General features: G+C 40.8%; 1 protein-coding gene across 1 annotated transcript; it reads left to right on the forward strand.

The window, feature by feature from the left end:
• Window positions 1–17: 17 nt before the first annotated feature.
• LOC117453050 (DNA excision repair protein ERCC-6-like) lies at window positions 18–15,854 on the forward strand. The gene is made up of 3 exons (XM_034091902.2): window positions 18–206; window positions 1,497–1,541; window positions 11,758–15,854. Exons 1-3 carry the CDS (start codon window positions 151–153, stop codon window positions 15,524–15,526), a joined length of 3,870 nt encoding a protein of 1,289 aa, XP_033947793.1. The 5' UTR covers window positions 18–150; the 3' UTR covers window positions 15,527–15,854.
• Window positions 15,855–25,759: the final 9,905 nt, after the last annotated feature.

A 25,759-nucleotide genomic window follows, 5' to 3' on the forward strand; every position in this document is an offset into this window, starting at 1 on the left:
AAGAAGAATAACTATTTGGCGGGGAGGTTAGCTGCGTTTCAAACACAACAACACCTGAACAACACACAAGTCCTCTCAGCAGCAGTGGGGTTCTTCTACCGACAAATTCCCGAATTGTGTTTGTTAATCGTGGACAAGCTAACACACAGGATGGATAACTCTCAACACAACGGCGAAGTTGAGGAGATTTCCAAGAAACTAGAAAAGTGAGTAAAGCTAACGTTAACGTCGGTGTCCCGGATGCCATACTTAGCAGCAGTGCTAACGCCACACAGGTTAACATTACTTAAAGTCTAGCCACTTTTATGCTAACGATGAGATTCCATTATTTTTGTTCGTCAGAAAACACAGATAAAACACTAGGACAGCTTCAAAATAAGGTATGCTATGTGATATACACCGGTAAATGAACCGTAATTATTCATATGATATAGTCTAAAGTCCTACATTCAAAATGTCTTCATTCGGAGGGGGAGAAATACCTCGGTCAAAAACTGCTTTAACTCCACTTTTACTGTAACGATAGGTATACTGCATGACGATGACAATATGGAACGGAAGGTGTGTTTGAATTATTTTGTTCGTCAGAAAACATCACAAAGACGAACAAAATAATTCAAACACACCTTCCGTAGAAAAACACACCTTCCGTAGAAAAACTACAAACTGACGTGTATAATGCTAATCAGATATACGTTGGTAGAATTTGCTGCTTATATTTCAACCGCATAAAGCTGATACTACTCATGTCACTACTGCTGTTACTTTAATTACATGGAGCTGTCAATACTCCTGTACTTATAGTATACTGTTTAAACTTTGACTACGTAAAACTGGTACTGCTCCTGTACCTTTACTGCTGATACTACTACACGAAGCTTTTAATACCCCTGTAGGTAGGGACATTCTTGCGTTATAGCAGCAGTGTGTACAGGTATTAATATAATTTATAAGGTGGAATAAAGTATATATATATACACACAAATAAACAGCCAACATATATATTTCTACAGTAGAAAAGTCATATATTACAAAAAATACACAATATTCCAGATAAACTAAAATTCTTCAACAAAAGACCAAAAAACTGCAGCAACAGACATATATTTACACTACAGGAGACATATATATATATACATACATTACAGGTGTATCTACAGTATTCTTTAAAATATAATGCACTGTAGTTTGTCATATATACTGATTGTCCTTAGTGTTTTTAGCTTTTAACGTTATTTGTATGGTAAATTTGGTATAAATACTTGTCTTTAGCATCCCTTTTTAATGCTAAATTGTTTCTTTAAAATACTTATTTTTTATTATCCTTATATATTTCTTTTTTTCTACATACTTTGCAACTTATTTTTTTAGATTGTTTATGTTCGCACCACCAGGTACCAAAGCAAATTCCTAGTATGTGAAAACGTACCTGGCAATAAACTTGATTCTGATTCTGATATGTGACCGTGTTTCTAACCCTGTTCTTCTCTCAAAAGGTCCTTGTCCATGGATACAGAAGACAAGATGGAAACCTACCAAAGGTAACACCAAGTACAAAAATAATGCAGAACTTTATACATGCCACATTGTTAAAATATTTACCGTCCTAAGTTTATTTAATTTTTACATTTTAATAGTTGCTCTAAAGGTTATTATAAATACACTGGTTAAAAAGGAAATTGAATAGTGGAGGTGTTTCCGTAAAACTCCTTTAGTCTGATATCATGTTACTTACATTTTTTATTTTTTTTAAATATTACATAAGCAGAACCGCTCTTTATTTCAGTCAAGGTGGGACACAAAGGCTAAGGCTACACTTGTATGATAATAATAATAATAATTGTATTTTCTATATAATAGACTTAGATTCCAGCAACTGCCAGAGCATGGTAATGTCCAAAGAACATACAAAAGTAGTCATTAACTACAATTCAGAAGTTTTAATGAAATTTAATATTCTTCTTCAATCCAAAATTATGTTGAGCCTTTCAAAATAATATTATTATTATACATTTTCTGTCTTGCAGTGATCTAACAGGCCGGCATCATAAATTACAATGATATAACCACAATTACAAAAACAGTTTTTTGCCACCATTTTTTGCAAATATAATGATGCCGTAAAGCAGGGGTCGGCAACAAGCAGACCGCGGTCCGGACCCAGACGCCTACCTATACGGAACCGGACCTATAATCGATACATTAATAGGGGATTTCAATTTTGACTGGGCGATTCTATTTTAACCGCCGCCGACAGGGGGCGAAAGAGACAAGTGGGCCATCTAAGCTAATTTACAGATGGCCCTGAGCCCAATAGAGATTGCCCTGAAAAATGCGCGCGGACGAAATGATGCACGAAGGGTTTCGCGGGCCTCCCCCTAGAAAATTTAGATTTTTGCAGGTCTTAGATGCTGTCTGGTGCATTCTCTAGACTGAATTATAAGATGAACCACCACAATATTATATTGTACAATTTCAATTTTATTCTTCATTTCACTTGTTTGTTTGTTCTTGTTTGCCCGCTTGCATGCCCTGCATAGCTATAAGAAATACTTAAGTTGTTGGTCAAGACACTTTCCATCTGATGAAGGCAAATGCCTTCCTAGATGTAAAAAAAGTAGAAAACATTACATTCAGTTATAACTGCCAAAACAAACATTATTTACACTATTATGGCCCCTGTTAAAAATGTTTGTAATGTTATCTACTCTAAGTTGGTCGAACGAATGCCTCCTCATCCGGAAGCTGACCGAGCAGCAGTCGAGAGGAGCCGAGCGCATCCGCGAAGCACACAAAATGGTGAGGTCAGAGTTCCCGTTAGCCGGCAAATCTAAATCACTCCGGTCAAAATGTCCGGTCAAAATAATTTCCCTTTAGCGCAATACCGCTTCAGTTGCGCCACTTATGTGACAGACAAGAAGAGTATGTGAGTCAATTCTAATGTCTAACACTTAATGTGGAGAAAGAGGTGTCCTGTATGGGTTGATTGTGCGTTGATCTGTTGGTAATGCCTCGGGGTTCCGGTGGGCATGTAAACAAATGCATGCGCTATACTTTTTGGCCTCACCCGGTTGCATAGCGACACGTATTGTTTAGGTGTCTTTTAATAAGCAGGTAGTCTATCATTAGCTAGAACTAGCTGGATCTGATCGATATGGACATAAACGCGAGTGAAGTCTAATCTGACGGGAGAGAGAGATCAGCTGCTGCTGACTAGTCGACACGCAGCTCTGCATGATCACATGCAGCAGTGAGCGGACAAAACACACACTTCAGGTTAGAATATCACACGAAGCTATTTTAATTACCTCTCAAACTACCGTAACTAGTTATAGATATGTTTAGTTTTACTGTCGGGTCACTCATTATGGATCCGCGAGCTGCATGATACTGGCATAATAGATTGCCCGATCGGGCAACCAGCAGGTGAGGCTTCATTGCCCGAGATAAATACTAGATGGCCCCGGGCCATCGGGCAGTAGTTAATGTCGAGCCCTGAGAAGAGACGAGAGAGCGGCAGATAGAAGCGGAGAGGAAAGTGAGTGAAAAGAATAATTAGCGATACAGGGAGAGAAGTGGAGAGGAGAGTGAACAGGCGTGTTAGCGGCAGACAGGGAGAGACACATAATTACACATGGCGCTCTCCAAGAAGAGGAAAGTGGACAGTGAGAACAGAGCTTTTAACCCTGAGTGGACTCGTTCATGTTCATCCTGCCCACTGGGAGCACAGAACCAGTGTGTCTCATTTGTTCAGAGACCGTGGCGCTCATTAAAAGTGCCAAAATGCCACTGAGACAAAACACAAAGTGTTTGACCAAACATTCCCTCTCAAGTCAGAACTGAGGTCACAAAAAATAAGCAGTCTCAGAGCCCGATATGATCAGTCCACCAGGGTCAAAATTAAAACTAAATATGGTTCCAGGGCAGGCTAACCAATGAGCAGCTGCATGTGTGTATAAGAATGGCCCTGACACCATTTCAGCCCTGATCTAAACTCCTGGCAGGACAAGCTCAAGCTCAATTCTCGCACTGAACAAAAACAGTGAGTGAGAGACTGCAATATAAGAGGGAAAGAAAGAGAAACTTTAAAACTGTTCAATTGTTATGATGTGTAAAGACTGATATTGTTCTATCTAGGGCTGGGCGATTTTTTCGGTTTTCACAATTAATTTGCATTTTTACTTTCCTACGGTTTGTGAAATGGCTGAACCGAAAAATCGCGATTTTAAAACATTTCTAGACTCCGCAGATTTGTTTTGCTTTTAAGGGACTCCGTAGTAGCTTACTCTCTCACTTTCCAGAATGCGCACAAAACTCAGCCACATTGCCTGTGGCTACCCGATCTGCAGCTCTGCCCGATCTGCTGTTGTTATGCTGTGTTCGTTGTTCGTTGTTGAGCATAACAGAGGACTCAGACATTGTACATTACATATATAACTAAACACGCCTTTTCTCCTCCTTATCTCTTTTATGACTTTGCATTTAATATGGTTTTGAACGCTGTAATCAATACTCAAGACAGGAAAAACTTCACGGCTGGTTTCATTTCTGGTAGTTCCGGTTGTTGTCTCATGCTACCCACGTCTGTAAACAAACGTGTTCAAATAAACTGTACCTTCATTTAATATTCAGCAATAATAATATCTCGACGTGTATACAGTAGTTGTAGTGTTGAAATCAGTAGGTTTCGGTGTGCAACACTCCGTGTCATATCGCTACTAAATTCACCTCTATAGTAAATGGTATATTAGCCACATGCTAAATGCTAACCGGAGATGAAGGATTTTCAGAATAAAAGCTTAACAACTGCGCACGAGAACTTCTGGTTTTTCAGTATAAAACAGCATTTAAACTGACGGTATGTTTAAGGTACTTTATGCCATCAAAAACATTGATTTTAATTTATAACACTGTGCGCATAACACTGTGCTACAGATCGGGTAGTCACATAGCCTACTACAATCACATTCACCGCTTCACCGACAGACGTACCATAAAAATGTCCACGAACACAGATGAAGAACTCATTCCTAAAAAAGGTGCTACTTCAGTTGTATGGAAGTGGTTCGGGTACAAGCGGTCATACATAGAACAAACAACTGTTCTGTGTAAGGTCTGTAGAAAGACAACTTCCTAGAAAGTTAAAGGGATGTTATTTTTTTTGAGGGTATTTTTTTATTATTCATTTCATTATTTATTATTTGTTGTATTTCATTTTACAAGTTTTTTCAGGGATGGCCTACAAGAGATTTTTTTTTCAGTTTGATTTAAAAAAAATCTTTGCACATTAATGACAGCCAAGTGCCGTGGTGCTGTTTTTATTTTATTTTTTTTATTCTTGAACAATTGATTTGTTCACATAGGCCTAGACTACTTGGTAATCTCATTTATTTGTATTGTGTTAATAAAGAAAATATGTATTTAAATTTTGCCTTGGTCTGGTTTGTTTAGAAAAAAACAGAAAAAATCGAGGTTTAAATCGAAAATTGTCCATTAGTTAGAAAAAAATAAAACCCGGTATATATTGCGTTTTTTTTAACCTGTTAAACCCCAAAGTCCCGGCGGGTACTTTACTTTATTTTTTCATGATAGTGTCTCAGGGGATCGTAATATTTAAGAACCTATTAATGTGTTGTACCAGATTAACGGAAATAATCTCAGCTAATTGACGATACAAACCATTACATAACAAAATACAAGTCTCACACGAAGCATCTAAATGACCCCTGAGCGAAAAATGCTCACGCACTTTGGCACAGAGCTCAAGATAAAGTACCCTTATTATTACTTATCGTAGCTGCACATACAAGATATCCGATTAAAGCTGAGGTTCCACAGATTATTTAGGTATATAGTATCATCACTGAGTGATCTGAACTCGGACAGGGGAAGCAAATACAGACATCACAACACGTACTTTTACGTAGTTTCTAGGGGAGATGTCTCACCATAGCTGTCAATCTGATCAAAAGACGTGTTCAATGGCATTAAAACGAGAAAGAAAAAACGCGGCTGAATCGGTTAATCCATAGGTTTTTAACGTCTCTGTATAAAAAAAAAATGATTTAATTTATAATCCATAATTCCATTTTTATGTAAATATCGCAGAGCAAAAGTTAGCTGCTAATGGTAGCCACCAGAGTGGCTGCTGCTTCCGGTCTTGGCTATGCGGCAGTCCAGCGCAGTCTAACACACACACACACATTACCAAATAAGGAGTGAGAGTGATGCGTAGCCAAAACCGGAAGCTGCATACACTCTGGTGGCTACCATTAGCAGCTAACTGTTGTGCTCCGATTTTTACATAAAAATTGGATTATGGATTACAAACAATTGCTTCAAAGCCACAGATACATTATCAACCTATGGATCAACCGATTCAGCCGCGTTTTTCTTTCTCGTTTTGATGCCATTGAACACGTCTTTTGATCAGATTGACCGCTACGGTGAGACGATCTCCTGTAAAAGGTACGTGTTGTGATGTCGGTTTGCTTCCCCTGTTGCGACATCGTATCGCTTAGATACTATACTTAAATAATCTGAGTCTCAGCTTTAATTGGATATATTGTATGTGCAGTTTCGATAAGTAATAAGGGTATCTTTATTTTAAATTCTGTGCTAAAGTGCGTTAGCATTTTTAAAAAAAAATGAATAAAACCGTATAATAATAATAATAATAATAATAATAATAATAATTCCTTACATTTATTATAGCGCTTTTACAATGACTCAAAGCGCTTTACATATACACACTAGTGTTGTCACGATACCAACATTTTGGTTTCGATACCGATACCAAGTCAAAAATTGCGATTCCGATTCTTTTTCGATACTTTTCTTAAAAAAAGGGAAACAGTCTTAAATATTATCAGGGATGCAAACTCATCAGGTATGAAAAAGGTGACAAGGATCCGAGCCCCCGACCCCACCGAATATTGGCTTTACAATTAGGAATAACAGATGATTTTAGCAGCCAGAACAACTAAAACAGCAGGTAATAATAACAAACGCCAAAGAGTCACATCTAATATAAATATATATATAAAAGCATTTATTTTAATTGTGTAGCAGTGAGTTTAACATTTTGGCAGCACTGTTGAGCATTTTGAAAATGTATTTTCATGCCTCTGTGCAAGGCTTAGTCTTTCTATCTTTATAGCCACTGGTGTAAAGTAACTAAGTCCATAAACTCAAGTACTACTTGGGTACAATTTTGAGATACTTTATTTAAGTATTTCAATGTTTCTTTTGCTACTTTGTACTTCTAATCCACTACAGTTCAGAGGTACATGGTGTACTTTTACTCCACTACATGTATTAATCCCTTTAGTTACTTCACAGATGTGGATGAATGATGTGAAATATAACCAAGTGTTAAATCAGACTGTAGTTCCACCTGGAGTAAATCCACCAGCTACCCTGCAGTCTACAAAGTCATTCAGACTAGCTGCACCTTCACCAGCTTTGAGAACACTTTCATGATCAATCATTATAAAACATATCATATATATTATTCTGAAATGGACCAATCAAACAATGACTACTTTTACTGTCGCTACTTTAATACATTTACTTGAGGAACATTTTGAATGCAGTACTTTTACTGTAACAGAGTATTCCTACACTCTGGTGCTTCTAGTACAAAACCTGAGTACTTCTACTTTTACTGTCGCTACTTTAACTATATTTTGATGATAATACTTTTATTTGGGAACATTTTGATTGCAGGATTGTTCCTACATTCTGGTACTTCTACTTTAACTCAAGTACAAAATCTGGGTACTTCTACTTTTACTCAAGTCCAAGATATATACTTATACCACCTCCGTTTATAGCCTATGAAAAAAACGAATAGAAAACGAAGGCTAAAGCTAACGTTAGCAGATAGTGATGCTAGTTTGCTAGTTAAGTTTGCTCAACGATAATATTGCGACAAACACTTTTTAGTGCACATCACGCTCTGCGCTCCGACAGGGAGCTCTGCTCTGAACACCTGAACGGCCCGTTCACAGACTTCTGGCGTCTTTTTTGTCAACAAGCCGAGGCGCAGCGGCAGTTGCACTCCCACTTGCAGCCATGCTTCTCGTTTTCTCACATGCTCTGGCAGCTAGCGCGTGGCCGCGTGCACGAGAGAGGGGAGGGACTTATGCGGCTTTCACACCAGCGCTTTTCAGTTTCTAGCTCCGAGCGGGAGCTTTTCTGGTTCAGCTCCGGTTTCCCTTTTCAGCTCCCGCTCTGTGCACACCGCCCACTGGCGCCCCAGAGCTGCCCTTGCTGCGTCATGACGTCACCGTTTACATCGCTGATTTGCTCCCCAACGGAAGCTCACAACAACAACAACAGCGTCGGGTCGATGATCGTGTTGCTTTTAATCACACGAAGCCAGAATAAATTAAATAACGACTTCTCCAACCTGACGCTTTGCTCCAGAGTGCCGTGGTTCATTGTTTATTCATGTGTTTCTGCAGCATTTACCGACCGCTGCAGTGCTGCTCTTCCACGGGACTTTATTCTCCCGTTAGCTCCCGTTAGCTCACACTGCAGCGGCCGCTCTAAAGTGTTCACTGTCCGACTCACACAAGCAGCTGATGCATATCCCCAGTTCCCTTAGCTTAAGTGAATGTGTGTCAGTCTGAATTGACACTGTTTGGTATCACAACGCTGTTATGAAAGTTTCTCTGGTATAAAACGGGTGATGTTAGCATAGCAACCGAAGCTAAACTGACTACTCTAATCCGATAGCTGCAATAATACAAAACAACACGTCTGCCTCTCTCCACAATGATCGATAACAGTGAACGGATGGTCAAAGTAAGGCACAAATAAACAGAATCACACGAAGCCTGGTTAGTGCTGCCTGACTTTATAAAGTGTGTTTATAAGCACTACTGCTTGTAGGCAGGCATAACAGTCGACCCATGGGAGGTGGGTTTAGTTTCCTGCACGCCTCGACGTAAGAGAGACGTAAGCGACGTCACCTCTTAGCTCCAAAGCTCTTGCCTCTGGACCGACAATTTTTTGGAGCTGGAAATGAAGCGGATTCCGGAGCTAAGAGCCGGCGCAGCTCCGGTGTGAACTGGAAAACCCGGCGCTTTTCAGGCTCTAGCTCCGAGCCGGAGCTGAAAAGGCGCTGGTGTGAAAGGGGCATTAGAGCGTGCTTGAGAGGAGCGGGACTGCAGGCACAGCTGCAGTGCAGGGAGTGGAAACAGAGCGCTGAACACACACGGCTCTTATTAAAACGGCGCTTTTTCACGGGAGTACTTTTCCCCGTCATTCTTAAAGTACCGATACTAATGAAACGGAGGAATCGTACCGTTTTTAACGGCAGGGTATCGCAGTACCTTTCAAGTATCGGTACACCGTGCAACACTAATACACACATGCAATGGTCAGAAACTGTGGACAATACCCACAGGAGCAAGTTCAGGTGAAGTGTCTTGCCCAAGGACACACCGGCTTTACAGACGCAGCAGCGGCGGGTTTCACCCCTTGATCTGATGATCATTGCACAGCACACTGCGCCACACCGTCCATCTTCACGCCTCGAGGTCATCGAGGCGCTTTTACAAGTATACATTGGTATTATACATGTACTGTGGACAATACCCACAGGAGCAAATCCGGGTGAAGTGTCTTGCCCAACGGCCTGACGCAGTGGCGGCAGGAGCGGGTTTCGAACTGGAGTTCCCCAGCACTCCCCCTTGATCTGATGATCGGATGCACAGACCACTGCGCCACCCGTCCCAATATATATATTGTATACCGCGGTTATCGCCATGACACGGTATATCGTTCAGCACTAGTTCTATAATCGTCTGAAACTGTTAAGTCATGATGTGAAACGGTTAACAAAGAAAAAGGGGAACTCAAGCTGCTGCTACACTTTATTTTATTTATCTAAAATTAAGCACTTTTAAGATGCACATATTTTCAAAAGCTATTTTGTCTATTTTATTTTTAAATGCAGCCCGAGAGGAACATTACACATATCCACAGTATTTTACTGTAGCCTATATCTGTATAGTTCAATGTTATTTGCAAATAAATGTTGTTGTTTAATGAATTGTACTTTCTTTATTTGATTGGCAGTCAGTTGTTGATGCCATGCAATCGTTGATAAAGCTACAGCTACTTCAATATATATATATATATATGGCGAGGGATCTGTCGCCATGGCAACGGCATATGATGACATCCCCTAATTGACATAGAGCTGTTGAGGGCCGGCCCATTAATGATAGTCTGGTGCTGTTTGGACGATTTTCCATTGAGTTAACACAACATCGTATTTTTTGGCGAAGGATGTGTTTCCATGGAAACGGCATATGGTGAGATCTCAGATTTCACTTAGAGCTGTTGAGGCATGGACCGGTGATATAAAAGTGGAGATTGGGGGACAATGCGACCGTGTCCATTGGAGTTACAACGACGCCGTGTTTTATGACGAAGGATCCGTTGCCATGGTAACGCCATGGTAACGCCACATTAAGTAACATCAGATTTGACCTAGAGCTGTTCCGGGCCGCAGTGTTAACCGTCATATGAAGTTTGGTGGCGTTCTGAGCTTGTCAGTTTGAGTTATGACATCATCGTGTTCCATGGCGAGGGATCGCCTAGTATCGAGCGAATGCGAACTTTGGCAAATAACGGCTATGCCGTAATAACTTTTAATTGCCCATGTCTCGAGACGCTACCCGACGAATTTCGAGTCGTACGGATAAAGTCCCTAGGACAAGATAGATTTTGTACAGAGGACGATAAACGCAATAAATCGCGTTTTTCCGACACCAAATAAAAAATGGCCGACTTCCTGTACGTTATTTTATACCCCTCCAAGAGGCTTTTTGGTTCGTCTCCGCACCCTAGATCTGCGTAGCCCACGTGACTGGGCTCGCACGGCCCATCAGCCGTCATGATTTCTGAACCTTTTCTGTGCTTTTGCCGGTCGGTTTCCCTGTTTTTGGGTGTGTTTCGCAGGTTTATTTCAATAGGGTCTTCGGCGACCTAGGTCTCAGACCCTAATAATTCATTTATTTTATATAGGCGCCTTTCAAGGCTCTCAAGGTTATGAGTATTATTATTTGCATAATGCGCTTTCTGCCTTCCTGTCATTAGGAGTTAGAAATGTAATAGATTAGGTTAGAACCTTCATTATCCTAAACTGCTGGGACATTTCCCTATAGCCAATACCTTTATATTTTCTACTCTTCACTTACTTGTCAGCATAGGTGGGCATTGATGTAAAGAGCCGACAGAAGACCTTGTTTATATTGGCATCATATTGAGAGGTGCAGCCAGTGACGAGTCCTAAAACCAGGAAGTAAGCTGCTGGTTCCCTCGACAAAAAAGTAATGGGATTTCTCCACAGGGTTTTGGAAAATAGCTGGAAATAAGGTCTGTGGAAAACAAACCTGTTCAGCCGGATAATCTCCACATGTCTACCCTACTTTTATAATTTTCGATTCATAAATCTAATCGATAGATTATAAAAGGGTTTTAGGACGCAAGCCAATACTGTATATCGTAAAGTGTGTCGCCAATGTAACCGGTTAAAACTCAAAGTGGCGATGAGGTCTTGAAATGTAAGAAAAGGGTCTTAAAAAAGGTCTTAAAAGGTATAACATTTGACTTCAGGATTCCTGCATATACCCTGGTATTGAAATTAACATTTGTAAATACTTTAGTAGCAGCTCTTCTTCAGACTACATTTATTTTTTAATTAAATATTCTCTGATGTTCTTGTCTTTTTTCTTCCAGATTCATTAAAGAGGGAAAAGATGTTGCCAGACAAGGCGACATGAACCAAGCGCTGAAGTTTTTCAAACTGGCGTACAAAATTCACCAGAGTCAAAAACTTGAAAGCCGGATAAAGCAAATGGAAGAACTTCTTGCTCAGAGTGACTCAGAGGAAGAAGATGAAGAGTTTGTGAATGTTAACGGCAGCGGCTTAATGCTTTTCAAAGAGTTGTATGACAAGCTTTATGACTACCAAAGAAATGGAGTCGCCTTCTTGTACAGTCTCTGCAGAGATGGACGTAAAGGTGGGATCTTAGCAGATGACATGGGCCTTGGTAAAACCATCCAGGTGATATCATTCCTCTCAAGCATGTATGACAACGAGCTGGCTAAGCACACACTGCTGGTCATGCCAACTTCTCTCATCACAAACTGGACCAAGGAGTTTGCCAAATGGACTCCTGGCATGAGGGTGAAGGAGTTTCACGGTCCGATCAAGGAGAGGACCAGGAATTTGGAGAAAATTCAGAGGAGAAGTGGTGTTATCATCACCACGTACTCTATGCTTATAAATAACTGGCAGCAATTGTCATCTTACAATGGCAAAGAGTTCACATGGGACTACATGATCCTAGATGAGGCACACAAGATAAAATCTTCAACTACCAAAACAGCCAAAAGTGCCCACGCCATACATTCAAAAAACAGAGTTCTCCTAACTGGCACTCCAGTCCAAAACAACCTGAAGGAATTGTGGGCTCTCTTTGACTTTGCTTGCCAAGGGACTCTCTTAGGCACAGCTAAAACATTCAAAACGGAGTATGAGAACCCAATCACCCGGGCCAGAGAAAAGGACACCACTCCAGGGGAAAAGGCCCTCGGGTCTCGAATGTCTGAGAACCTCATGGCCATAATCAAACCCTACTTCCTCCGCAGGACAAAAGCAGAAGTGCAGAAAAACAATAAGAAAGGCCAACTTCCTTGTAAAGAGGAATATTCAGAGACCAAGGACGGCAAGGTCCAAAATACTCCAAAAGACTCCGGGGCAGTCATGCCAACACTGACTAGAAAGAACGACTTAATTGTCTGGACTTACCTTAGTCCTGTTCAGGAAGATATTTACAGGCAGTTCCTTTCACTGGACCACATCAAGGAGCTGCTCATGACAACCAGATCACCTCTAGCTGAACTGAACATAATGAAGAAGTTGTGCGACCATCCAAGACTGCTCTCTGCTGCAGCCATAGCCAAGTTGGGCTTAGAAGAAAGTACAGCTCAAGGTCAGCAGAATGATAACGTGGAGACAGGCACATGCACCATCGCCAACATTCCAGACGAGACCTTAATATCTGAGTCAGGGAAGCTCGTCTTTCTGTTTGCACTTCTCCAAAGGCTCAAAGAAGAAGGTCACCGCACGCTTGTCTTTGCTCATTTCAGGAAAGTGCTCGACATCATCGAGCGCATCCTGGGCAACAGAGGCTTTAAAGTATTGAGATTGGATGGCACAATAATTCAGCTTGCAGAGAGAGAGAGACTAATCACTAAGTTCCAGACAGACAAAAGCTACTCTGTCTTCCTCCTGACCACCCAGGTTGGAGGGGTTGGTATCACTTTGACGGCAGCAAACCGAGTCGTGATCTACGATCCTAGCTGGAACCCAGCAACAGACGCCCAGGCTGTTGACAGGGCTTATCGCATTGGGCAGAACAAAAATGTTGTCGTCTACAGACTGATCACCTGCGGCACAGTAGAGGAGAAGATCTACAGAAGGCAGGTCTTCAAAGACTCTCTCATTAGACAAAATACCGGGGACAAGAAAAACCCTTTTAGGTACTTCAGCAAGCAGGAGTTGAAAGAGCTCTTCCTCCTGGAGGACACAAGGTCCTCGTCGACTCAGCTGCAACTTCAATCCCTGCACTCCGGAAACCGAAGGACAGACGCTGAACTGGACGAACACATTGCCCATCTCCACACCATGGAGATATTTGGGATCTCTGACCATGACCTCATGTTTTCCCTCGATGTCAACCACGATGATGACCCTGAAGACCAAGAGGCCCATCACTACATTGAAGGGAGAGTGCAGAAGGCCCAGGAGCTGATGAAGGCTGAGTCAGAGTTAACGATGCAGATGGCAGACATAATGGCATCAAACACAGAACCAGCCTGGCTCAGACAACCAGCGGACAACCACATCAGAGAGCGGACTCATGAGAAAAAACCAAGAAATCCAAAACCAAGTCCTTCCTATCCACAGCATGATAGTAACTCTAACGGGTCACCAGTCGTGATAGAGTTGGACCAGTCCGGCTCTGATGAGGAGGACGGCCAACAGAATCTGAGAGGCCATGTTGTTGATCTTACTTCAGATGAGGATATGTCAGAGGAACATCCTGTCGTAGAAGTAAGCCAGGACAAGCTTGTTGAGCAGAACCTTTATTCTCTAAAACACGTGTCTGTTAATCAGGAGAGGAGTTACTTGGTAGCCGATGAATCCTCCCCTCCGGAGGTGATTGAAGAGTCTCGGCTGGTCTCGGATACCAGTGATGCTGAATTGGGTGACATGGAAGATGCCTCCAATCCAAAACTAAGAGACGAGGTTTCTCTGTGTGGGGCTGCTAATGATTCGGCAGGTGACGGCAGCATGGCCTATTTTACAGCAGTTGATGAAGACAAACAACTTTCAAACGAAACCTCACACTCAAACGATTCCAAGACAGACTTGGGCCTCTCACATTTAACAGCCCTGCAGAATAAAAGACTTTCTGTCTTGCAAGCTTCCACTTCAAGCTTCAAAGCAGATGCATCAACCAACGTCAGCACAGGGCTTGATTCCTTTGGAGGCAACTTCAATTTACAGCTTGAAGATAGCGACATGCTTTCAGACCACGATGAACTGGATAATCTGGAAACTGAAGAAGAGGAGAGGAAGCTGCTGTCACAGCTGCAGATGGAGGGGAGCTTTAACATAAATAAATCTCTTTCTGAGAAACAACATAAAGCAGTCAACCAAAGCTTCAATGGCAACAGCTCTGTGATGGACAATTCAATGGATAACTCCATTGTGACTAAGAAGAAAAAAAGAGCAGCAGTAATTTATGACAGTGATGAAGATGATGTTGATGACAAGAGTCACCTGGACAATTCCTTTCAGGTTCTTGGCGCCTCCACACCTAAATTGGTGTCATTTGTCCGCACTCCTTTTCGGTCAAGAAAGAGTGTCGGAGGCAACACCTCCGTGGCCTCACGCCGATCCATCGTCGAAGATATGGAGAAAATCAAAAACAACCAAGAAATGACCAGTGAGGAGGAAGAAGATGATGTTTCAGAAAGGCATTCTGACGCAGCAGAAGAGGACCTCACTGGTTCGACTCATGATGCGCTTCAGGTGGAGGACACCCTTGACACAGAGAGTGAGGAGGAGGAAGAAGAGGAGGCAGATGTACAAGGAGAGGAGGATGATGAGTACTCAGAGTCAGTAGATGACGTTGAGGAGTCCGAACAGGAAATGACCACCAACATGGAGGAGTCGACCAGCGAGCCCGAGCTAGCCTCAGACGAACAAATGGATCAGTGCACGGCTGATGGAGTCAAATTGAGCAGTAACGGCATCCTGTCCGAGGAGGAGAGCTTCGAAGCCCTGGTCAGGAGAGGGAAGGAGTACCAGAGCAAAGGCAAGCCTGACGACGCATTGAGCTGCTTCCTCAGAGCTATCGACATCCAACCTGGAGATCCTGAAGTTCAGCTCATGACCATCCAACTGTACCGGCAGATGAGCCAGAGAAGTTAACAAAACAATCCTGATACGTAAAACAAAACCTGAACCTTAAATGAGACAGTTGGGACAATTTGCACAACAAAACCAACAATGTGTTTGTAGTTGCCTTGTGTGAAGTCTTTAAAAACAAAGAGAAATTCAAGTACAAATTATATTTTAAGTTTGAGTTATTGATTTGTTTTGCTAGCTGGGTTCAGGTAGCTTTTTATTGAAAAGCACCTTGTTTGGATAATACAACACATTACAAATATTTTCCTTATTCTATGGCATACATAAATGTATTTATAAATGTCTACATAATGGATCAAGAGTTATTAAAAGTAGATTTTCACAAACCGAATTTGCTTTGGTGTATTGTTTGATATTTTAAACATTGTAGGTGAAAATAAAAATAAATGATTAGAAAAGAACAAAGAAAATACAATTATACTATTAACAAAAATATGTACAACATATTTGGTGCTTAAGTGAATAAGTACTGCATTCAACAACAAATAAACTAATTTATAATAAAACATCCAGTTATGAACTCTCAACAAGTGCAGTATACTTGAAGTCTATAACCATCTAATGCTCACAACTATGTATTTTCACTAAAACCTCCCTATTTAAAACACTTCTGTAAAAACAGTATCTTCATTCAATGTTAGAGAAACTTCATTTATCTTCACACATTCAATTCATGTGATTCTTCAGTCTTTTTTTTTAATACAATTAAATGTTTGTATTCGCTTAGAATAACATTGTACAGTACATACAAACCATTACACAAGTACACACACACATGTACTGACAAATTAAAACAATAGTAATGTAAAAAAAACACCTGGGGGTGCAGTAAACTCCAAAAAGGCCATAGCAATTAAATATAAAAAATACATTTGAAAAATTATATATCTCCAGTGTCTTTTTTTGAATTGTTGTTTTTCGTAGCACATTTATCAATATATATAATATAATATGCCAAAAGCATATTCACATTGGTGTGAATGTACTGTTCAAACCATACACCCTTTGAAAATACATATTCAATTTAATATATTACTGACTCTTCTCTTTGATTGGCTGATGGCTCGAAAAGTTTTAGGTGCGTTTGATCAAAGTATTGGGACCTCCCGGTTTTGTTTGGGTGAAGCCATCGATGTATAAGCCAAGGTCGACCTGTGAACGGAACAGTTTCACCTTCCTTTTGATCATCACAATAAAGTTATTATGATGTGAAGAAGGGGGCGCTCGGATTGCTACACTGTACAGTCCGATGAATGGCGCATGCGCAGTATGAGTGTCGTCGTCCCCCCCCCCCCTCAACTCGTTTATACACCAGCTGGAGATTACTTTTGTGGCGTGAGTAAAAACAAAGCGCCAATAACTTCTGGTGTAATTAGTTTGGCTTCAAAATAAAAGCTCTGACAATACTATTATGGCAAAAAAGAAAAGTTCCTGTGTTATAAACTAGTTATTATTTATCTTTATGACTATTGTTATTATCATTATTATTGTTGGTACATATAATATTTTTGTCGATTGCCCTTATAAATATAATTGATGTGTTAATTGGTAGAACATGCAGATGAATATTAAAGTCTTCAGAAAAACTCACCTAACACTAAAATAATTATTATATACATTTTGCTAACACAGTTTTATAGCCATTATACAGTTTACTCTAAACACTTCAGAAGGCACTTGTACATTACTTGAGTTTTTAATGCAGCTTTTTACATCTGCAGTTCATTTATCTGACAGCTCTTGTTACTTTACAAATCAAGGTTTCTGCATGCAAAACATACGACAATAATATCATGCATAACTAACAATGTGAATGTGCAAATGGTTGGTTGGACTCAATCACAAATTAGAAGGTGTCCTTTCAGCTCTGCGTAATTGTGAATGCATGCTAATTATTTTTACTTTTTACAAAACAAATGATCATTCAGTTCAAATCATAACAATATTTATTAATATTATATTATAATAGTCACATGGGACATTTTTACACTTTTAATAACTACAGTTTCCTGAATTTGTTTTGCCTTGTGCTATTTTTTTTAACATCCAAAATAATCAGTATCTATTATTCTACACAGTATTTCAAGTATCTATGTGGTCCACATTGACCAGATTATATACTGAAATGCTCTTACATGTATTGAAAACAGGATAACATAATAATATGATACTGTAAAAAGAGCCACTTATTATGCTTTTGATATTTGAAGTACATTTAGCTGCAAAATTAGTACTTAAAGTATATTTTAATGCTTATATTTTTGTACTTTTACTAAAGTAGTATTTTGAAATCAGGACTTTACTTCTGATTGGGTATGTTAAGACAATAATAATTGTACTTTTACTTAAGCAAATGATCTGAGTGATTCTTCCAACACTGTTCAGACTCTTAGTTTTGTCAGTACATTGTTATTTTATTGAGACTCTTATTTTGAAGTACGTCACAGGAAGTGGTGAATATTTCCGTTAACTTGTTTGAGATTCCAGTCGAGTGAAATATGTGCTCCACACGGTGAGGACATACTTTACCGAAACAGTCTTGTCGGCTTCACAGAGGAAACATTGAGACTCACACTCAGTGTGTTAAAGTACGGGTTAAACAACTCAAAGACTGGCGGGAGCGAGACATTTAAAATCCTAGTGTAAGCTTAATGGACCGGCCGAGGAAGAAAAGCACTCCGGGGTGTTTAGCATGAGGCTCTGCGGGGGGAAACGACTGGAAGAAAACAGGGTGAAATACAATAATAATAATTATAACAAGAAGAAGCAGAAGCTGAGGACTAGGAAGGAGGAGGACAGAGCTGCCCGGTGACATTTAAAAGAAGAAGAAGAAGAAGAAGATGCTGCTGGAGGTCTGCTGGCTGCTGTTGCTGCTGACTGGAAGCTCCCACTGCAGGGGTGAGTGGCGGGGAGCAGGGCGAGGAATACACTGAGGGTGAGGAGCACTATGTGTGAGGTGCACAGTGGTGTGTGGAGGGCAGACAGATAGGGTGATGTGGGTGGACAGAGGATAGACAGTGAGGGTGAGGAGGGTAGAAAGTGAGGGACAGGACAGGAGTGAAGACAGTCAGGGTGAAGATGAAACTAAGGGTGAAAAGGATGGATACCTAGGGTATAAAGGACAGTGGGGGTGAGGAGGGTAGAAAGTGAGGTTAAGAAGAGTGAACACTGTTTATACGTTACTGTATTATACAATACTGTGCTACATGTTAAAGGAATGTCCACTATTACACACTGTACTACTCTGTTGTGGACAGTACTGCGCAGTACTGCATTTCTTACATTCTTTAATGCGAACGTGACTAAAACACATGACGTTAAAGGGGCTCTATTCTGCTAATTGTCAGCTTCATATCAGTATGTAGTGTCTCTACATGTCTCCATGCTTTAATGTTCAAAAAGCTCTTTATCTTTCTCATACTGCCTGTTCTGCAGCACCTCTTTTCACCCTCTGTCTGAAACCAGAGCCCAGTCTGCTCTGATTGGTTAGCTGGTCAGCTCTGATGTGATTGGTTAACTGCTCTAGAAATGTCCCTTCCCTTGGCCTATCACATACAATGTGTTGGAGCACCAGCTAATAGAAGTGCTAGTGTAACATAGTTATGTCATTATGTTACAGAAGTTAACAAATGATTCCAGTGGAGGCATTTCAGGCAGGGGTGGGAGAGTGTGGGAGAGAAACGCCATCTGGAGGAATACAAATCTAAAAACTTTATTCACCAAAAAGTAAAGACTACAAGTGGCTCTAAGGTGAAGCCAAAACATCAGGACTCCTCTGGTGGCTGGCTGAAATAGATCTTAGATCCTGCCCCTCCATGTTGACTGGATCATCGTAGGTCAAACTCAAAAGTCAAGGTACACGACAAAGATAGTTTTTCTCATTTCAGGTAGTTCACCAAGCTATAAATCAATGATGGTGATCAACAGCTGTGATTGACAGCTGCTCCAAGTGGAGTAGTTGCAGAGGCTCGGGATTAGGAATTGTAGATAGGAGATGTCCTTAGTACACATCTGTGTAATAGAAATGAGTCGATTTGATCATAAACCTATTTCGAGAACTTAAAGGTGGGGTAGGTAATTCACTTCAGATACACTTTTTGTTATATTCCATGGAATGCTCTTAACATCCCGATAGCAATGAATATATTAAATGCTTTGACAATAAATACATTAAAAAATGTCACCTGTGGAAGCCGAGGTACTGTAAAAAGTACGACCAATCATCTGAGCCGGCTAAAATAACTGGATGGCCTACCTGCCTGTCAGCCTTCCATCTGGGCACAAACTTATCTCGTGCCCTCATTGGTCATGTGCGCGTTCGTGTGTGTTGGAGGAGGGGCTCTGTAAGGAAGTCTGAAGGAAGTGGCAGATTTTTTCCGGTTGTGTACTTTCAAATTGTAGTGCACTCGAGCTGGTTTCTCCAGAATTACCTACCCCACCTTTAACCGAGTCCTAGGAAGCAGCATACGGAACATATAGTTAATATGTTCTTGCTTTTGAATGTATGGTTTAGAACTTTCCAAATCCACTAAAAACAAACCAGCAATCTTAACCAATTAAAAACTATTTTACAAACAAACTGGAATCATAACACAAGACTTTAAGTTACTTCGTACATTTGTTGCAGTATAAATTACAAGACATACCTCAAGACAAAAGTAGTATTACTTCCTCTGCTTTACAGTTTTTTTGTTTTTTTAAATGTAGTAACTTTGTACATTTTGGGAGAGGTGTGAAGTGTACACACGAGCAATTTCAAATATGTCAAGGGGGGACTTACCAAACAATTATAAATTGGGCTTAATTATAAAAATAACAACATTACAGGTTCAGTAACTTCATACATTCACAACATCTGGCTGTAAAGGCCTTACTGTACGCAGTTGAATCTTCTGAATACAGAGTGAATTTGTCATCTTTTCCATTTCTATATGTATCCACTCCTTTATTGAGTTGTGTTCAGGAAGCAACCAGCACCTCGGATACTTTTTTAGAAGAGAATATCAAAAATGTCTATCATTTATTCATCAGGACTGCTTGCAGGGGCTTACTTCCCTTACACAAAAAATGTTTTTCTGATTTCAAGAAATACATTAGACACACCGCCCACTATCCTGCCACTTCCTCCTTTTTGAAAGCCTTGTTAAACATATTCAACTTATCCTTAAGAGTTAAGCAAGTTTTCGTAAAGATTTCTCAAAATGTTCTTAAATGTTTCTTTAGTTACTGCTGATAATGTTATATTCTGTTATATGCCTTAAAAATGAATGAATGAATTTTGTTGCGTGTGCAAAGTGCGCCCCGCCAATATGTTTCTATAGGCACGTTCACACCGGAGTACTTTTACCCGTACTTTTCCCAATAGTTCACACCAAAAAGACCACTTAGTTCCGAGAACTTTTACCCCCATTTTTAGTGCCTGCTAGAGAGGTGGTACTATCATGGGGAGAAAAAAAGTACCAATTTCGATTGGCTGGGCGAATTGCAAACCACGCCCCGTAAAACTCTGAAAAGTTTTGTGAAGCCGCCATTGTGTTTGCTGGCATTAGCATTATTAGCATTAGCATTAGCCCTGCGCACTAACGGAGAGAGAATAACTTATGGCAACACACAAAAAAACATGGGAGCGGTGGAGTGATGAGGTGTCGGCGTTTTGGCGATTTACTCTGAAGCCAGTCCCCAACTCGACTTCCGGCCGGACTTCGAGTGGCAGTATACGCCGTGAAGTGGTTTGCGGCCTGCCAGTAAACCCAAAGCAGAAGAAGAAGAAGTGACGTCAGCGGCTTCATTTGCGTAATCTTCCCTCAGGGAACTTATTCCGGTGTGAACGCGATCTGTACTTAGTTCCATGGGGGTACTAAGTATGGCTTTTTTAAGGCCGATACCGATTATTAGTAATCAAGGAGACCGATAAATGATATTTGGAACCGATATACATTTGCAGTAAAATCAGAAAATCTTGGTGTCAAAATGTAGAATAACAGAACTTCTATGAAATTCCTTTTTTTATGTTTAATGAACTTTTCAACATCTTAAAACTGGTTTCCTCTCTGTGACCCTGAGTAAAGTGAGTAAAGTAAATGAAGTAAAATATAAAATAAAAACTACTAAAACTTGTTCTGAACTTTTGATATTTGAGTTCCACTCATTTAGTAGTCCAAATTCAGCAGCACCAGATTGTGGTGCAGAAAGCAGAGTTGCTGCGAGGCTCTACCAGCAGCCGTCCCAGCGCGTCACAGTTTCTCCGCTACCCCCCCCTGTCCCTTTGTAACTGGGAAACTGATAGAATTGGATCATAAGATCGTGGTGTTTTTGCAACTTCGGCATAGGGGATTGGGATGTTTATTGAATTTCGGCTTTCAACTGATTTACCTTCGAAACATCGCTCACTGATGCTGCTTGCCTCTGTCTGCATTCTTAGCACCTGCCTGTAATCTGAGAAGGTCCCGCCTCTGGCTGGCTGCAGCTCAGAACATCTTCAGTGTTGATTGACACTTCAGTAATAGCCTATCAGATAGCGCTGTGGGTGGGACATTGCTCGTGAACAGTGGTGACTGCAGCCAGATAAACGGCCGCATCAGAGCCAAAGTCGTATCGGCAATTTGATTAAAAAAAAAACGATACCGATAATCTGTAAAATGCGGAATATCGGCCTCGATAATCGGCCAGGCCGATAATCGGTCGACCCCTCGTACTAAGTGCTGGCACTAAGTGCTGGTCACTAAGTACGACAAAGTACTTGGTGTGAAAGCGGATAACGTTTCTGCCAGCACAAGAAAGGCTCTTGATGCCTAGTAGTGGCAATGTCTCAAGATTGAGCAAAATACACCTTTAGTGAACATACAGTAACACAAATACTACAAATCCACATTTTTTTGGGCGCTGTACCGCCGCTATTTGTATATAGGGGAAACACTGACTTTCATGTGTTGCTAGTTGTCGAATGTGTTTCTTAATTTGCATGTGTTTTGGCACATTGTGTTTTTTTTATTTAGCGTGTTTTTTGAAACAGCAGGGTGTTTCTCTGAATGGAAATGTTTGGAGCCGTTGTAACTAGGGTTGGGTATCGTTTGAATTTCCACGATTCCGATTCTACTTTTCGATTCCGGTTCTTAACGGTTCTCAATTCCGATTCTTTGAGGCGCAGGGTAAAAAAATGATACATGCTTCTTCCACCAAAAAAATTACATTTATTCGAGAAACTTTTACACAGGTTAGTTTAAAGTAATATTCACATTAATCAGTCTGTTTATATTCACTGCTATGTAACTTTAACCTGAGAACCACTGAAGCTACAACAGTGCAACTGTCCAACTTTTAAGAACAGTTCTTGTTGAGAAAAACAAGCATATCTGCCTCTCAGGCATACCGGGAAGAAATGTTTGAACATTTTGAAGTAAAATGCTTCAATCTGGTGCACACGCAGAATTACTAGAGACTAAATCTAGGGGGTACAACTCTAAACACCCATATGAAAAAGATCGGTTTACATTTTAATAATTAAATAACAAATAGCCTACATGTAACGCATTTTATTTTTGTTGTTCATTCATATCTTATTTTACTATTTTATTTATGCATATTTTTCTATCTCCAGTTTAAAACGATATGTCTGGTTTACTGTCCTATAGTATACATTGGAATGATTTCAAACCTGTTTTATCCCAATAATTATAAAAGAGTGCCTTGGAAATATGTGTTTACATAAATTGTGGTCAAAACGTTTGAGACCCACTGAGATAACTTAGACTAAAGTGAACTATCTAAACACTGAGAGTCCTTTACCTCACTGAGCTGAAGTTATCAGCCTCTCAGTCTGACTGGAGAGGACTCTCCCTCCACATCATTGTAGAAACATCTTCTTCTTCCGTTAGAGCAGCTAGCACCGGATGCTAATAACAACAGCGCCGGTTCCAGTGCACCCTCCCTTTCTCCCTCGCTCACGTGCACTTTGGCTGTGAGCTGCGGTTGCCAGATAAGCCAACATCCCCCATTTTCATCACTTGCAGCGCCCATCGTACAGGGCAAATGAAAAGTGTAACCGGGATGAAAAGGGTGTTACATTTACTTAATTATGAATGTTGTTACATCAAGGCCGAAAATTAGGATGAGCACCAACGGTCAAAACATTTATTTTTTCTCCCAGAGCTGTCAGCGCAGCGCCTCCACAGATCTGGCGCCCTATGCGAACATTTATAATGCCAGTGCGACGGGCCGGCCCTGGTCTCAGGTTACCCTGTAGGAAATGTAGATACAACACTACATTTCCCGCCCCGCTGCAGTTATGCAGTAGGCTACGGAGAGCGGCGAGAAACATTTCCTCAGGAATCGAAAAGCGGAACCGAAATTCACATTTCTAAATGATGCCGTTGGAATCGAAATTTTGGAACCGGTTCCGAACCGGAACCGGTTCTCGGTACCCAACCCTAGTTGTAACCAATTGCCACTGAAATGATCTGTTAAGAAATGTAATCGGTTTCACATCTTTGATTACTTTTGGTCACTTTTGGGTTACCTCAATATCAAATATGCAGGGCTGAAAAGTTTGGGAACCCCTGATATACGGGACACCTCCAACCGGTTGACCAATCAGAGCAGACTGGGCTCTCTTTAACAATGCCAGACACAAATAAATGTGTTTTTTAGAAAGTGTTCTTCTACTGATTAAAAAGAAAGTGAGAATCAAAAGAAACTGACAGTGTTTTTTTAATCGGTTAAACATTGTGCCGTAGTTGTAGATTTGTTGGTTTGTGTCTCCAAGGACCACTGAGCCCCAAGCTCTTGAAAGTGTGTGTTTTTCAGATGTTGTATTTGTGTGTGTGTTCAGGTCTTGTGTGTTCCGGTGTCTCGTTCAGACAGGTTGAGTTAAGCAGCTTAGTGTCTCCCAGCCGAGTCCTTCAGCAGCTCCCACTCTGACAGGAAGTAAACCCTGGTTAACACTCAGGCCTGACAGCGTGTGTGTATTTGTGTGTGTTGCTGACGTGTTTATGTTAGAGTGTATTGACATTGAGCAGTCAGTTGAGGATCCACAGACAGTAACACATCCAGAGAGTCTGAATGAAACCGAGTGATTACATTTACAGGAAAAACATGCACGCACGCACGCACGCACGCACACACACACACACACACACACACGACACTCCCAGATGACTCACTCTTTTTTTCTCTCCTAACTGAACATGAACAGATCTGCAGCTCAGAGGCATAGAATCTGCTTTCACACTTAAAGCTTTGCCCAGAAAAAAAATCCCTGTTATTCTATATCTACTATTCTCAGCAAATCTCATGTGTAGAGTCAAATCAACAATGTGGTAAATTTTTAGCAATATCTGAATTAATTTTGGGGTTTTTTCATCTATTATTTCTGAACAATATTTTGTTAACAATGGAGGTTTTTCAATTAATTCGCAAACATTACAGATTCTTACGACTAATATCCTTTCTTTATCTGTGTGTCTTGATTATTTAAAATTCCTACAAAAAAATCTATAGTTGTTAGCGAATTTCTTTTATACGGGAGAAGATGGATGGATGGATGGATGGATGGATGGATTAAGATTTTCTACATATTTTTACTAGTAGTTCTAGTCTTTTGTACACAGCTGAGCAAGAGTGAATATACTGATATCATATGAAAAAACCCTATCAAATCTTTTAGCACCAGCTATGTCATGCCAGGGGTAGACATTAAGGGTAAAAAGCCACTGGCCCTCCGGGCCGGTGGAATTGTATTGTCACTGGCCCCACCATTGTAACCACTGGCCCGGAGCATTCGTCCAAAAAATATCGACTAATAATGAAGAAAATTAACACATTTGTTGCAATAGTAATAAGAGGTTTTTTGAGTTGAGAACAGAACTGAAAGTATTCATGCTGGAGAAGGGTGGGATGGCTGTTCTCCAGCTGAGTGATCCCAAATGGCTCATGGACTTAGCTTTTCTTGTTGACATCACGCAGGAGCTGAATGCACTGAATAAGAAGTTGCAGGGCCAGCTTGTCAGTGCAGCATATGACAATGTCAAAGCATTCTCTACAAAACTGGTGTTATGGAAAGCCCAGCTCCCTCAGGAAAACCTCTGCCATTTCCCAGCATGCAAGGCTCTCATGGACAGGGGCACAGCATTCAGTGGTGAGAAGTATGTTGATGCCATTGTGAAGCTACAGGAGGAATTTGATCAGCGGTTTGCAGACTTCAAGACACACAGAGCCACTTTCCAAATGTTTGCAGACCCC

The sequence above is a fragment of the Pseudochaenichthys georgianus genome, chromosome 9 (genome assembly GCF_902827115.2).
Source record: "Pseudochaenichthys georgianus chromosome 9, fPseGeo1.2, whole genome shotgun sequence".
Taxonomy (NCBI): Eukaryota; Metazoa; Chordata; class Actinopteri; order Perciformes; family Channichthyidae; genus Pseudochaenichthys; species Pseudochaenichthys georgianus.